Source organism: Phragmites australis, chromosome 8 (genome assembly GCF_958298935.1).
Source record: "Phragmites australis chromosome 8, lpPhrAust1.1, whole genome shotgun sequence".
Classification (NCBI taxonomy): domain Eukaryota; kingdom Viridiplantae; phylum Streptophyta; class Magnoliopsida; order Poales; family Poaceae; genus Phragmites; species Phragmites australis.
This window is the reverse complement of record NC_084928.1, coordinates 6,149,171-6,165,743: the sequence shown is the minus strand read 5'-3', so window position 1 is coordinate 6,165,743 and position 16,573 is coordinate 6,149,171. Positions and strand designations below refer to the sequence as shown.

At 44.5% G+C, this 16,573-nt stretch overlaps 1 protein-coding gene across 1 annotated transcript; it reads right to left on the bottom strand.

Annotated features, from left to right (window-relative positions):
* Positions 1-5,891: 5,891 nt before the first annotated feature.
* On the bottom strand, positions 5,892-6,888 carry LOC133925803 (E3 ubiquitin-protein ligase RING1-like). Its single transcript, XM_062371553.1, has one exon. The coding sequence runs from the start codon at positions 6,849-6,851 to the stop codon at positions 5,937-5,939; it is 915 nt and encodes a 304-aa protein (XP_062227537.1). The 5' UTR covers positions 6,852-6,888; the 3' UTR covers positions 5,892-5,936.
* Positions 6,889-16,573: the final 9,685 nt, after the last annotated feature.

Here is a 16,573-nt window from a genome sequence, read left to right as displayed (position 1 = left end):
TTTTACTCATCACCCTTCTCCTCCACGTACTCCCACCGTGCATCTCCCCAACTGATTCCTCATTCTTCCATTGCTCAAGCAACATAGGAGGCTAAACTTTGTGCATAACATCCTACAAGTATCTCCTCCAAACATGATCTTCCCTGAGTAGGTAGACCTTCTAGTACACATCATCTCTCAGATAGTTGCTTACAATGATAATGATCATCTCTTAAACCTCGGGATCTATTTTGAAACCCCGTATCAATCAGGTGCACAAGTGTCCAAAACTTTTGTGCATAAACCTAGAGATACCATTGTCCATTGCCTGAAATACGTATAGTACTATCCATTCCAGACCATATAATATTTCACTGTCCTAATAAAAAATTCTAAACTACCACTAATCCAGCATACCTAGCAACCATTGACATAGATCCTAACATTATTGTGATAGAACACAAATAATTATGTAAAACTATATCTACAATAATACAAAATTAATTACAAATATGACCCAACATGTAGTCTATACTACAACAAAAAATACCTAGATCACTACATGAAACATCTCTAAATCCTGCAGCTACTATCTCATTATATCTATACTATATCTAAATCCTATATTTAATATCTAACATATATTTAAATACTACATCTAATTGCTAAAATATGCGTACAAACATGATCTAGTTGCTAAACTATGTCTAATCTTAATTCTAAATCTAGATCTACATTCTAACATACGTCTAGTGGCTATCCTACTGGGTTTGTAAAAAAAAATCATAGATTTAACCTATAACCTATGTCAAAACATAGCACTATTGACTATCCTACCAGGTTTGTTAAAAAAATCAAAGAAAGAACATACATTTTTCTTCGGTAAGACTTCGTTGTAAAAATTCTCCTCCCTCCCCTCCCCTCTCTTCTCTTCTCTCTTGGCTCGGTTGAGTGGAAATGACAGTGTTGACATCGGCCGGGGCGATGCGCCGCATTTTATACCCAAAAGGTCTCACCTGAGCAGTTGACGACACATTATGGGTGGGCTCGCCCAGTGTCGCAGTGATGAAGATCTCACCCATTCAGCGGGAGAGAGCAAGATATCGCCCACTTAGTGAAATGCATTTAATATGCTCTGACCACTAGGCTCGCAGGCGAGACCTTGCTCTCACCCAATGAACGAGTGACAGTAGTCTATTCTTGTAAATTTTCTAAACAGTCATGTAATTTGTGTGTGTGTGTGTATATATATATATATATACCTTTCCCACGCCACTTTGGTGTATTACTGTGTTGTTTTTTGCAAGTGGCCCTGGACCGTGGAACACCTCGTAATTGTGGCGTTTGTTGTAGAACAGTGGCCTAGGAGCAGCACTGGCGTTGATTTTTTTCATGGTGCTAGGAAGAGAGAAAAAAAGATTCTCAAGGTGTTTCACACTGGAGTATTGGGTGCTAGGAAGCACCAGCTTAGCTGAGGTGCTTGGTTTTGCACCTGTGCTATAAATAAAATAACATTTTTATGGCTATCATTTTAGTTGATCGTTGGCCATGCCCATCATTTCAGTTGGCTGTTGGCCATGTCTGTTGCAACTAGCCCTTGCAAATTGGCAAGGTTTGTTTCTACAAATTGGCACACAATTGTATACACCGATATGCATTGATCATCACGAACCGATCATAAAAAAAAAACACTACAGCTAAGAAAATCTCATGGATGATTCAAACCCTTTCAACCCTTCAAACTCCTCTCCTCAAGAGCAAGAAAACACAAGCAACCTATTCATTCCAGGGTACCCACCATCACACGTTGCAACCAATTTTCCTCTCAGTTTCCTACAATTCCAATCTCAATTTCCTCGAAACCTCAATCCTTATGGCATGCCAATTCAACCTACAATTCCAATCTCAGTTTCCTCAAAACCTCAATCCTTATGGCATGCCTCCAAACTACCAGCCATATGGAGGTTTTCATCCTGGCATTCCATATGAAACCAACTTCATCTTTCCTCTTGTTGGAGTGTTTGGAAGAGGAGCTACAATTGAAGGTGTTCGGTCTTCATCACCGGTTGAGTCCATGGCTTATAGCCATGGTGGTGCCGGCTCAGGTCCTGCTTCACCAATATCCCCTGCACTACAAATCAATGAAGATGTCAGCAACCAAGAGTGGAGTGATAATAGTGATGGTGAAGAAAAGAAAGGAGGGTGAATGAATTGGAGGGAAGAAGAGGATCTGAAACTAGTTGGTGCATGGTTGCATCATTCTATTGATTGAGTGAATGGGAATTCGTAGAGGGGTGAAAACTTTTGGAAGAAAATTGTGGTAGAATTCAATAGCAACATCAGACCAGAAAGAAGAAGAACAGTTGCACAAAGCAAAACCCACTACACCAAGACGAACAAGCTCGTAGTGCATTTCAATGGGTGTTGGATTAGAATACAACATGCACATGGTAGTGGAGAATCTGATGACTAGATTATGGCAAAAGCCCATGCAGTTTACAAAACAAAAACACAAGGGAGAACATTCACGCTGGAGTACTCGTGGAAAACAATGAAGGACCAACCAAAATGGGCAAAAAGAAGTGAGAACCAATAAATTCTTACAATAAGAGATTGAAGCACAATGAATCAGGGGCTTACACATCTTCTTTGAACCAAGAAAGTGAGGATGCAGAACCCAATGAACGACCTCGACCTGAAGGTCAGAAGAAGGCAAAAGTTAGACTGAAAGGGAAAGAGAAGAAGCTCACATCAGAACTAAGCTTGGAAAGCCTTAAAGCTAAGAAGATGAAACTTTATCATGAAGCAACAAAGAGGAGAGCAGAAGCAATAGAAAAGGTAGCAGATGCCAGAAACGTGAAACCAAACTTGAGCTGCTAAATAAGTACTTGAACCTGATGGCTGTGGATACTACATGGTACAAAGATGCGCAAAAACAACGCCATGAGAGTGTGCTTGAGTATATGCAAATGCAGCTATTTCGTACAGAGAAGTGGACATTAGTCAAGTAGTTAGTATGAATGTATTAGCTTCAGTGATCAATGTATCCAACTACCATGTATTAGCTTCAGTGATCAATGTATCAAAGTACCATTTATTAGCTTATGTTATGAATCAAGTGTATTCTAGTCACAAGAGCGGTTGAAAAGTTGTTTCCAAACTAGCTGTTGTACATGAGTAGACATCAAAATAATTGTGAACTAGCCATTGTAAAACTAGCGGTTGTGAATGCATATACTTATAAAAGAACGGAGGGTAGGGGCAGCAAGCTGCAGCACTTCAGAAATGTTTTCAAAATCAAATCCCTCCCAAACCATAGATGATTTCAGTACAGATTGTGACCTTGAGAAGCTCATATGAGAGTTTATGAATGACCCACTTGAAGCTGAGATTGACGTTGACATTGAACTGGAGATTGAAGCGGATATTGAAGCAGACATTAAAGTAGACCTGGCCGGTAGCTCCAATCACCCTGAAAAGAAAAGGTACATAGATCCGAAAAGAGAAGATGCAAATAAGCGGTTGCAAACTGACTACTTCTGCAGCAACTCGGTGTATAGCGATACTCAATTTCGGCTTCTTTGAGTCTAGTGGGCCCGAGGCACATCGCAATTACAAAACTAATGCGTGGTCACGGGAACGTCTCCCCGACAGGCCTGCTTCCCAAAGAAAAAGACTGGGACAGCTTTGCGTTTAAGCAAAAAAAAAATTATTTTTAATCTTTTATTTTAATATTAACACTTACTGGATAATATTTACAGAAAATAACATCTTGGTCATCGTGGAGTGACAAATGAAAACCGTTGTGCCATCCATTAAAAATTGACTACTGTCATTTGCCAAGTTGCGTTTTTTTTTGTCTTGTCGCACCATCCACAGTGGCAGTGAAAAAAATTTGTATCCTGGAAATATAGTCTAGCATAGTTTATATTAAAATATTAAAATAAAAATGTCAAAATAAAAAAAAAATCCCACTGAAACTGCTTGCTCAGCGTGCGCGACGTGGTACGGCGGCAACGTCCAACAGCAAACAGATTTCGCAACAAACCGACTGGGAGCCTAATTCTTGCTCCCACGTCCGGGAATCTTGTTTCCGATTGTGAGCGGAGTGAGACCGATAGAGTGTCAAGCTCGGTTCGTCGCTTCGTTGCCGATAAATAATCCCTCAAGGGAGTGGTGAAACCATCACAGATCCACTGCGACCCCACACACTGTTTAGAAATATTCTTATAAAATCTTACTCATGTTATGCATCTCGTGATCTAATAACTGGGCTGAAAAGTAGAGAAAGTAAAGAGGTATATGTCATCATATGAGAGAGAGTCTTTCATAAGACAGGATCGTGTAGAATTTACTTCCCTCCCGGAGAGCCGCATCCACTGCGACGTGCGACGGCGTCCACGCTCGCAGAGCACGAGCAGAGGAGGCAGACGGTCTAGGACCCGGAGATGGTGCCTGGTGTGAAGACGCCGACGCGCAAGCGCATGGAGCCGTGCTGCACGGCCGGCCGCTGCCCAGTCGCGCACGACGGCGACTCCACGACTCCACGATGTACTCCTGATTTTGTATGTTATTCGGTTCGTCGTAAATCGCAAGCTTTTCAGTACAACTTAGTGAATGTGATGTACATGAAGACTATTTTTGTGCAGCAAGCATGAACTTGTGCTTGGAAATTGTTATGTGCTAAGGATTTTTTACTTGAAAGAATCGACTCCAGAACAAGTTACTGAAGAGCTTGAGGACGGAGAAATCAAGTAGAAATCAACTCTTCTGCACTTTCTGTCATACTGAGACTTTCTGTCATACTGAAACCGAATTATGTACTCGTGATCGTGTAGGGTTATTCACGTCTTAACAAGCTTGTCAGGTATCGAACAATCTACTCAACAAGATGTATAGAAAGAAGGTTGCCTTGAAACTATTTATTTAAAAAAAAGGTATAATTTTTGCCACTACTCCGGTCTTCATTGGAGGAAGTATATAGGCTAACACCACCATGGAGTATAGCCGGCAAATTGTGCCGACTCGCTGGTTCGCTCCCACCGAGCTTACCAACCGAGCAAGAGCTCGTTCGTGCCTTGAAACTAATTTGAACTTGTGTTGGATCATAGATGCATTTACAAAACTCATCGGTTGGGTATAAACAGCAGGCTAATTCAATGTTTAATCTAATCCAATTTGGCAACTTAATTTGTTCTATATATTTAAACACTTCCTAGAGTTCAGTCAGCTGAAAACTCAAAAGTTTTCAGACAACCGTGTGAACGTGCCGGCATCAAAAAGTTTAAAGGAGGGGGTTAGGGTTCGAGGTTTCAGTGTTCACCGGTTTCCTCGAGGGTTAGAAAGAGGCTGGGGTGGCTGCCGGACTGGTGGTGGGCTACGGTATGACAGTGCTATGAGGCGATGTTGTAGGTGGTTGGCAGGGTTGGCGATGGGCGCTGGGTAGGGGCGCCGCCAGAGATGGATGGAGGTGTGGGTGGCACGGTGGAGCGAGATCCGTCGACATGGTGGAGAAGATAGTATGTGTTGGGCGGAAGGAAGAAGAAACAATCTCGTGCGTCTGATTCTGATGCAGTAGCTCGACTGAACATAGCGACAATTTTAAGACGCGTGAGATTTAGCATCACCCTTATATTTTATTTTAAGGGTGTGTCAAGTTTTAAAGTGAACTAATGTTTATAAATCTATAGGTCAACTATTCTGAACTGTTAGATCTAAAATCGAATTAAGAACTAAGATCTAAGAAATATTTGTAGAGTATAACCGTGTTTGTACATAATAATCAACAGATGTGAATACACGCTCCTCCCTTCTTGCAGACCAGAGGTACTGACTGTCGCAGCAAAGCTGCATAATTCGAGATGTGGGCAATGTCATCTGGCATTCATGTACACCTGTTGACTGTTGTCTTGTTGTCGCGTTTGCTCTCCTCCAGCTCCGTAATAAACTGATACATTTCAAACAAAGAAGGAGAGGAAGAAAAAGCAGGCAAGGACGAGGACAAAAGACTGCAGGATAGCCGGTGCACAAGCACCACCGCCGGCAGCGTCACCGGCAGCCGCTTCACTCCTCTCCCAACCGTCCCCGTCCGGCCCGCGTGGCAATGACAGCCAAGCCAGTGGCCCCCAACCGGCCATCACCACCGGCCCCGGCGGCTCCGTCTCCCCGCCGCCGCCACCACCGCCGTCGGGAGAATTGTCGGCCGGCGACGGCAGCTCCTGCCGGCAGACCGGGCAGGAGTTGTGGAGCCGGAGCCACGGCACGATGCAGTCAGTGTGGTACGCGTGCTTGCACGGCAGCTCGCGTGCGGCCTCCCCGAGCTCGAACTCCTCCCTGCACACCGGGCACTGCGAGCCGTCCGACAGGTTAGCCGGCGAGACGCGCACCGTGGGCAGCGACTCGATGGCCGGCTCCGGCGCGGGTGGCGGCCCGGGGCGGTCGTCCTGCGTGAGTCGCTCGATGAGACCATCCAGGTTGGGCCCGACGAAGAACTCGTCCCAGTTGACGGGAGCTGGTGGGACGTCGGCGCCGTCCGGACGCCGCCTTGTCGGCGCCGGAGGCGGGGACGGGACGCGACGGCGAGGGAGCGGCGTGTCGGCATCAGTTGGGTCTGTGCCGCCAGTGTATATGATCCAGCGGCGAGGACCATCGTGCGGGAGGAACGGCGGCTGGAAGAACCGGTCCGGCGGCGGGAGCGCGAGCCGCGGCGCCGGCAGGTCGATCTCGTGCAGGAAGCGGCCGAAGCAGCGCGGGCAGAAGACGTCCGAGGTCGGGTACGAGACGGCGCGCACCGCGCGGCCGCACACGTAACACCAGTACATGCGCCACGACCGACGCCGCCGTCGCACGCGGCCGTTCGCGGCCGTGGACATGGCCGGCGCGCAGAGGCAGGTTTAGCTAGCTGCCCCTCTAGCCGTGGCTTCAAAGGAGCCGAGGTTGCAGGGCGCTTATGGTGATGGGACCTAGTATAAGACGGTTCTTGAGGAAATGGGACGACGGTTTGATTGAGACATCGGCAAGGTGCGGCTCGGCGGGAAGGAATGGCTTTTGCCGGGAGATGACCACGATTCTTTCTTGTGGGGCGCGCCTGTCAACTGTGAAGTGAATCAGGTGATGCACGTTCGTTCCTTCGTTCTGTTGGCGTGCAACTCAGGAGCCGGCGGCCGTTAAAAAAACTCACGAGCCAGCATATTGGCATGGCAATGATGCAAAGCTTGTTGTTTGCCAACACGGGCCCACAAGGCCATGTAATATCTACAGAGATAGAGACCTTATTCAAATCCATTTTCTTAAACCCCGTGAATGCCAGCTTATATCTATATTTCTATAAAAATATACGAGTTATGATAAATTCGATCGAACTTTACGATCTATTTAAGTTGATCATATAATTACTATGCAAAGTTAAACATTATTTCTTATTTAAAAATACATTTAATCTCCTATTATTGACCTTCTACACCTAGTCGTCGAGACATCCAATATCTGGTTTTCATCAATTCCAAAAATACATTAAATCTTCTATTATTTGATTTTATACTTATTTGGATTACTGTATCCTAAATTAATTTTACATATGTGAAACATATATGCAGTCATTGGTTAATAAGAAGCATAGAGTTACATGCACCAAAGGCGAAAAAAATAACTTAAATGTAAAGCCCTCCCTAATAGTCTGTTGGGACGGACAAAACCTGAGCGATTACTTTTGATATGCAGAGACAATTAAGGGTCTGTTTATTTTGACTTTGGATTATGGCTTTCAGTTTTTATAGTACGAAGCTGAAATAAACAGACATCTTTTTATCATAACTTTTTATAATTCGTTTGTTGAAATGTGAGAATCTAAGAAACTGATTTTTCTCAGCTTTTTATAGATTATGAAAGTTTATTTTACTAAACTGCCTAACAAAGTTTTTTAGAATTGACAATCTACAAACTGTTTTTAGAATCGCTAGCTGAAACAAATACACCTTAAAGCAGTCATATGCTTCGCACCCGTTAGGATCCAAGTTTGCGCTTTATCGTGTAATTCCGACACAACTCATGACACCGACTTGAAACTACGGTTGAAGACTCAAAATACACTACTCCCTCTAGACATAAATGTTTATCATTTTGATTAAGAACCAGTCAAACTTTTAAAATTTTGATCTTCAATAACTTTTAGAATATCTATTTTGAAAATATAAAAATCATATGTGTAAATTTATCTTGAAAAATACTTTTATAATATTATATTTTTAATTAGATATTATAACTATATTCTAATAAAAAATAATGATCAAAGTTGCACATCAAAAATCATAAAAAATCAAAAATAATAAATATTCATAACCGAAAGGAGTAGACGGTGAGCATCGCAAGGGTCCATGTCCCTTTTGCAAAGTCCACTTGAAGGGAGGCTGAGGAGTTATACCATTGATGCACGTTGGGGCAGCCTGCCCAGGATCTAATCACCGCCCAGATTCTAGGAGTTGTTGGCGGATTTAGGGCTATCAAGTAGATGGCTCTTTCTTTTTACTCCTATTTTTATTATTTCTTCTCTTTTTTATGAGAAAAAAATCTAAAAATAGATAATAGATGTAACCGTATTTGCTAAAATAGACAATATATCGGCGTATCTGCAAATCTAGCACTTGTATTCGGCACTCAAATACTGAAAAATCGATTCCGGTATTTGAGATACCGAAAACTCCTATATTATGTCACTGTTCACCATATTCGGCACATCAGGTGCCAAAAACTACTATATTAATACGGTGAATAGTGCCATAGCCGGTCCAAAGTGACGGGTGCGTCATTTCGCTTTTGTTGCTTTTTTAACCCACATGCTACGTGTTTCACTATAAAATACAAGCGGGCTGGTTTTGTAGCACAATTTAGTTTTATCATAGCACGAGAGAATAAATAAAGAAATGAACTGGATGAGTGGGTGTGTCATAATTTTGTTGATATTTTATTATTCATTTAATGTATTTGTGTAGGTAACTGTTTATGGTAGTAACATCGGGAGGATACAAAATATAATTTGTTGAACAATAATAGTTGTGAAGTACAATTATCATATAACCCGGTATAGACATTACATACGCTAATAAATATTACATGTGATATGAGGTTTTTTTGTCGCTGCGCAAATGGACCCTTGAATGTACTTGATGTCGTTTAGAGGGGGGTGAATAGGCATTTCTGAAATTTAAAAACTCAGCAGCAGATTAAAACAGAGTTTGGATACTCCGGTCAAGTTCAGTATCTGGTCTTATCCGGATTATCCGGCCTATACAGGATTGAGAAATCGAAATAAATCTAAACAAGTCTACTAGAGTCTAAGTGTTACTACAGATTCTAATAGATGTATGATGAACTTTTCAACAACACCCTGCAGTAAAACACTCACAAACAATAGGATTTGGGAAAATCCCCAAAAATAACAAGAACAAGTAAAACTTGCAACAAAGTAAAGGGGACAAAGGATTTATCCCGAATTTCAGCCACCTCACTAAGAAGTGTCTACGTCTCCGTTGAGGATCTCACAAAGAGCCGGATCTCTTTCAACCCTATCCTCTCCTAACGACCACAAAGATCAAGCTAGGTTTTCTTACCCAAATCAACAGGTGATTACAAACTTCCCAGTGCACTCCACAATCCTTGGGTGCTCTACCGGCAACACCTTGCCGTCTAGGAGCACGAAGCTCCAAGAGAAAAAGATCACAAATGAAAGCTTGACGACGAACTCAATGCTCAAAGATTGAATTTTGGTTCACCAACTCAAATCTCTCTTCCAACCCCTAACTCTCAAATCTTGCAACAATCTAAGCACTAGAGAAGTTTGGAGGGGCTCTTGAATGCTTTGGGAGGCTTTGTCAAGAAGTAGCTCAGCAGCAACAGCAAGCATTCAATGCATCCTAAAAAACTAGCCGTTACTGTTCTAGTTGACCTAACCCGGAGTATCCGGTGTATACCGGAGACTCCGAATGGCATTTCAAAATAGGGCTCAGAACAGTATCAGAACTAGTCGTTACAGTTCTGTTGAACTGACCCGGAGTATCCAGTGTACACCGGAGACTCCGAGTGGCACTTAGATGCCACACAGAACAGACCCGGAGACTTGCCGGAGTCTCCGGCCTCTCCAGATACCGGAGTATCCGGTGAATCCCGGAGACTCCGACATTTTTAAAATTAATTCGAACCGAGAATCTCTGGCGGAGACTCCGGCATTTTTAAAATTAATTCGAACCGAGAATCTCTGGAGGAGTCTCACTCGGAGACTCCAGCCAAAAATATCAAGCACCGAAGTATCCGGTAAACACTGGAGACTCCAGACATTTAAAATTAAATCAAAACCGAGACTTTCTGGTGGAGTCTCACTCAGAGACTCCGGCCAAAAACACTAGGTACCAGAGTATCCGGTGTACACCGGAGACTCTGAACTTAGAACACTTTAGTCTATTTTCCGGTGTTCGTGGGTGAATGTGTCTCTCAACATTTGGTTCTAAGAGGTCACTTTGAGCACTGAGACACCATCAAAACTATCAATTGCAACCCTCTTGATAGTACGGCTTTCCTAAATTCAATTTCAAAAATAAAATCAAATTAAATCCTATTGAATACTACAAACTGCTTCTCTTTTCTTTTTGTGAGACACCAACGTCGTATAACTTCACCAATGGAACTAAAACCTTTTCATAGCTTCAATAAACTCATTAGTCTCTTAATCGTTTTGTCATCAATTAGCCAAAACCCACCTAGGGGGCCTAAATGCACTTTCAACCCTAACCATAAAGAGATGACGACAACAAACGTTGGCATATATGGTACGCTTAATGACTAACTCCATAGTGTCACTGCTAAACCAAACTTGCCTTAGAGAATGAAAATAGATCGGGTTATAATAGATGCTCTCTACCGAGTGCACCTAAGATATTTGCTCTTTTGCAAGGCATCAGGGCCCTCCGCTTTAGCGCGACGGGCCCTCTCTCGCTTCCTTTCCCTCTCTGTTTCGCGTGCCTCAGCCGCGACGCGCTCTTTGGCTGCCTTCCTCATACGCTCATCCTCCTGACGCTTGAGTCATAGTTCCTCTTGTTGTTGCTCGTACTATTGGCATTCGTACGCTTCCCTCCTCCACCGTATGCTCATGTCGATCCACTACTTCTGGTGCGTATTTTGCTCCATGTCCAGTCATTCCATGAAGTCATAGATAAGTGGAGGAGACTGGACAAATGAAGCAAGAGGGTAGATTAGTAAGATAGTGCATGAAATCACACGAATAGTGTCACATTAGTGATATACGTCACTATACCAGTGGGTACTTGTACGATCCATATCGAGGCTTATCGTACTGGTAATTGGCACACATGAAGAAGCGTATGTCATAGATGTAGAAAATGTTCTGGAACTCGTGAAGCCTACAAGGGTCACCACAAAAACACATCGGCAGTTTGACCCCCTGGGGATGAAAATCCTCTAATGTTTCTTAAGTGGGCTTGATGGAGCCGAGAAAGACGTTGCAGTTGAGAGATTTAAGGAATGAGTGGTCTATCCATAGATGAGGGTAGAGTCATTTATGTTGGCTAGGGGCTGAGTGCATGTGATCGGGTTATGTTATTCAGCGCATGGACTGAGTGCATGGGCTTAGCTGGGGACTGGAGCATAGGATTCTCTGTGAAAGTTGAAAAAGTTGTGGTATTGATGCTTGACAGAGATTCCCTGTGAAAGTTGTTGCTTAGTGTGGTTATTTCATTCTGCAAGAGTTCAGGAATGAGTTATTGTTGCCTCTGCATGGAGGTATAGAATCCTATGAAAGCATTCCCTATAAAAGCTATTGATTTTGAGTGGGTGTAGAAGTAACATCTATCCCTTTGATCTTAATCCAAAGTCGAAGCCTGCTTTAAGTATTCATCCTAAAGCAAGCACAACCCGAGGTTGAACGGTTCATACAATAACATTATTGGTTTTACAGTTGCAATTAATGTTAGTCCCAGAGGTGTTGGTAATACATTGGTATGTCTAAAGCCTGAGTTCACAAATCCTTTCATATGTTGGAAAGAATTGTGCTTGGATAGTACGTTAATATAATAAACTTACCATCACATTGATTGGACAACTAGTTCACAAATAGTTCATAAACAAAATAAATAGTTATGCATGTCATTTGCATAGTTCATAGTGCATAGATGTTGAATACCTAGATCATGTCAATATGACGGAGGAAAGTGGCGACGCAAATTATTGAAAGAATGCTTGCTGTGCCAGTCAATGCTATCAGAGTAAGATGGTCGTCGTCTCCGATGTGGTAATAGAAAGTTGTAAGGATGGGTACCAGTAAATCCACCATCATTTTTAGGGTCATCAATGTCCTCTGGAGATGGAGGCCTCGGAGGGAGGGATTGTTGTGGCATGAAACCGTCGTCGTCATTGTCATCTTGAGCTATCATGGTAGTAGCACATCCTATTTCCTTGTCGGTTGTACGTCATCTCAATGTGGTGCGTGAACATCCTCTGAGATACGTTTGACGCTGCTCGTGCAAGAGGGCCCTAAAGTTCTCGGTGGTTATATATTGGAGCGGAGCGGTTAATGTAGAACAGAAGGGTTTTGCTTGCAATTTGACCATGGCTTCGATTAGGTTGTTCTCCTTAAAGAGATCATCTTTCCCTTCACGCACAACCTGCAATGAGGCATTAAGTGTTATATGGATCATTGTAGGTATCCATGGAAAGTTTGTACTCGAAGATCCCACCATAGATTTATTGATCCTTCACTGCAACGTTATGACTCTATACCAAAACACGAATCTCTGTTTATTTAAGAAACATTAAACAAGTATTAAATATCACAATTATTTGATAAACATTACATAAAATGTGCGCCAGAATTATTTGGCAAACATTACATAAACTAAAAATAATTAAATTAACAATACAATGAATAATACATAATAGGAATGACTATGGCAATAAAGTCAATAATACATGTGTCATTAATAAGTACAAGTGTACCGAACAACTGCACTATCGACTCAACGACGACAACACCGCACGCAATCCCCAGACGTGTACGCGTTTGGTGGGTTTGTGACCCTCATCCTAGCAGCTTACGCTAACCCCTGCCTCATGTTCTATTGCTCATCATCATCAATGTCTTGCCCTATGGGACCCCCACCGAACGTGAATCCTGCCCCGCACCTCTTGTACATGAATGAAACAATTATAATTTATTAGCATGGATCATCAAAGGTAATAATGCTATCTACAATAGCACACTTACTCGTACGACCAACTGGTGTCTCGTGGTGGAGGTACTGGTACCACATGTCAGTACCCAAACTACCTATATAGACGCTTAGGAGAATATACTTCCACGTTGTTCATGTATAATAAGAAGCATTTGGTCATCCGTAAGTCTAAGTCACGCCAATAATATGATACGATGAGCCCTCCAGTCGTAATTTCGTCCACTCGTGCCATGCGTCATGGATCCCACTCCATGATATCATAGCTAAGGATGTCCAAATCACTGATCACCAGGGAGTAGTTACCATGGTCTTGCTACTGACTCCATCTCAGCCTGGCATGCATCCACTGATACCCCATCGCAGGCCTCATGTCATCTGCAATGCCATCAGAGATGAGAACTGAATAGTAGCTCTTGAGCGCCCAAGGCTAACAAATCGGGAGGTACTCTCAGCTCCATAGCTGTAAGAGGTGTCGGCTCATAAGGATATGACGCGAGTTAACTCAATAACCATACAATATGGAGGACGATATAATCGTCTGCCATGTTCAGAACATGATACCTCCTAGCAAGGCGTACAAGTACACCTTATAATGTTGTAAAACTATAGCCTCAATCGCATCCGGTGAGCATGGATCGAACTATGGTAGCCTATGAATCCAGGACATGGAGCAGTAAATATCCTTCTTGTCATATTGCACACCAAAGCTACACGATGCAGATGGTCAATGAAGCTTGAATAGCACTACAATATTTGAAATGCATTACATAATAAATAATTACCTACCCTCAATGTAACCCTTCCACTACTCATTTGCTAGTCATGAAACTACTAACGGGGCGCCCCTGATTGGCAGCCCAGTCAACATGGCCACGTCCCTCAATGTTACGGCCATCTTGCCAAAAGGAAAGTGGAACATGTATATCTCAGGACACCACTGATCGACGAGACCTGTGAGCAGTGACTCCTCAATTGGCGGGAGAGGTGTCCTGCCACCACCCATCACGGGAGCTCCAGCCATTATGAGAGCGAAAGGTAGTAGTCCTACCCGTGTGAGTGGCTCGTTGAATCGAGGGTCTAACTCCTTAATCGTGTGGACACTCTGGGCTCGCAACTGCAAAAGGTATCTAAACAAGTACTAAGTTAGTAGCAAATTATCGTGGCAATTAAAAATCACATATAATCGTGGTACTTGCTGCCCCTTGAAAATCATCCGCCCCCTACGGTTCTTGTTGTACCGCTGTTCAAGAAGCTTGGAAAGAGCACCATGAGCCATGACAATGATTTCAAGCTACATGGTTCAATAAGTAGGTGAATAATAAATTAGAATATATTACAAGTTTCATGGTTCAATAAGTATGTGAATAACAAATAAGAATATATTACAAGCTTTATAGTTCAATAAATAGGTGAATAACAAGCTTCATGGTTCAATAAAAAAACATGATGTGTGATGCTAGTACAAATGATATATTACAAAATAAGTAGTACAATTACTAGGTGAATAATAATTTAGAATATAAACCATGACTGCAAATAACTCCAAACAACAAACTAAAATGCAATAACTCTAATACAATACAGTTCGATAGTGGCTTGATAGTTTACTACCAGGTCGGTCATGTTCTTCTGTCATGGCCAGGTTGTTTGCAAAGTTTGCACTTGCGTAGGCCGTCAACAGCATCTTCTACGCATTGTGATCCGTCATTGTCGCCCATGTCCCTGCAAGCGGCTAAGACATATGTCGGAGGGTGAACTCCTGTCGCAGGGATCCCGAGAGACCCCTTTTTAGAGATTCGGCCGGGGGGATGATCCTGGAAAAGCTTGTTTGGGAAATAAGCGGGAACGGAAACAAATGCGATGGCTGGCGGGAGATGATTGCCCTAATGCGAGGAAAAGATGGGTGCACCGGGGTTTAGACAGGTTCGGGCCGCACGGAGGCGTAACACCCTACTCCTGTGTGAGCGCTATATTTATCCTTGAAGGGAATTCTTCAAGGATGTATCTGGTTCTAAGGGGAGAGCCGTTTACAAAGAGCTTGAGGCTCTCGTGTTCTAGCTTGGCTTGAGCTGGTTCGAGCGTCTGCGTCCTTTTCTTCACACACTTTCGGTTCCTTTGGTCTTGTTCGTCGGGGGGTCCTCCCTTTTTTAGTGTTCTCCATCCTTTCCTTTTATAGGCGCGCCGACCTCAACATATCCTGAATGGGAAAGAGGGGATGCGAATGTCAAGGTGCCACGGAGAAAGGTGTAATCATTTCATCTCGACGAAGTGACAGGGGCGGTGGAGAAATGCGACGCGCATCCGACCACCCGCCACTGTGGAAGCCCTCGGGTGCCATAAAGGGGGCCCGCCGGGCAGCCTCAGATGTGTCCGGGGCGCCCATCCTGTCTTGTTCTTCCGCCATGGCAGGGTGGCAGACGGAGCACTTCGATCTTGGCAACGTTATCCCGAGGCACCCGGATGAAACGGGACGGGACCCGTGCATTTAATGGACCCACGCCCCCCCCCTCCTGCCAGTGTATGGCAGGGTCTGACACTGGGGCGTGGGCAGCTGAGAATGTCAGGATGTCAGGATGTCAGGCCGCGCGTGCCTATTAAATGCGGCATTGGGCCTTTGACTGGATGACACCCTGACGACGGGACCCTTCGGGTCGTCGAATGATCTTGCGCGAACCTTCGGGGAACCGAGTCCTCGGGGGCTGCCACGTGCAGCCCCGAGCACTCTCCCCCGAGTACTTGAGTGAGACCTACGGGGAACCGAGTCCTCGGGGGCTGCCACGGGCAGCCCCGAGCACTCTCTCCCGAGCACTTCGGTGGGACCTTCGGGGCACCGAGTCCTCGGGGGCTGCCACGTGCAGCCCCGAGCACTCTCTCCCGAGCACTTCGGTGGGACCTTCGGGGCACCGAGTCCTCGGGGGCTGCCACGTGCAGCCCCGAGCACTCTCTCCCAAGCACTTCGGTGGGACCTTCGGGGCACCGAGTCCTCGGGGGCTGCCACGTGCAGCCCCGAGCACTCTCTCCCGAGCACTTCGGTGGGACCTTCGGGGCACCGAGTCCTCGGGGGCTGCCACGTGCAGCCCTGAGTACTCTCTCCCGAGCACTTCGGTGGGACCTTCGGGGCACCGAGTCCTCGGGGGCTGCCACGTGCAGCCCCGAGTACTCTCTCCCGAGCACTTCCTTCTTGGTATTTGGGCTCTGCGGATCATCGGGGAACTAGGGTGCTCGGGAACCAGAGGCGGCGGCCCCGAGCACCTTTTCCCGGGACTTAGCTTCTTCTTACCTTGCAGGGTGGTGACATGTGGTGGATGGCCGGCCTGGCCTCGGGACTTAGGGACCCCTGGTTCTGAATACACCGACAG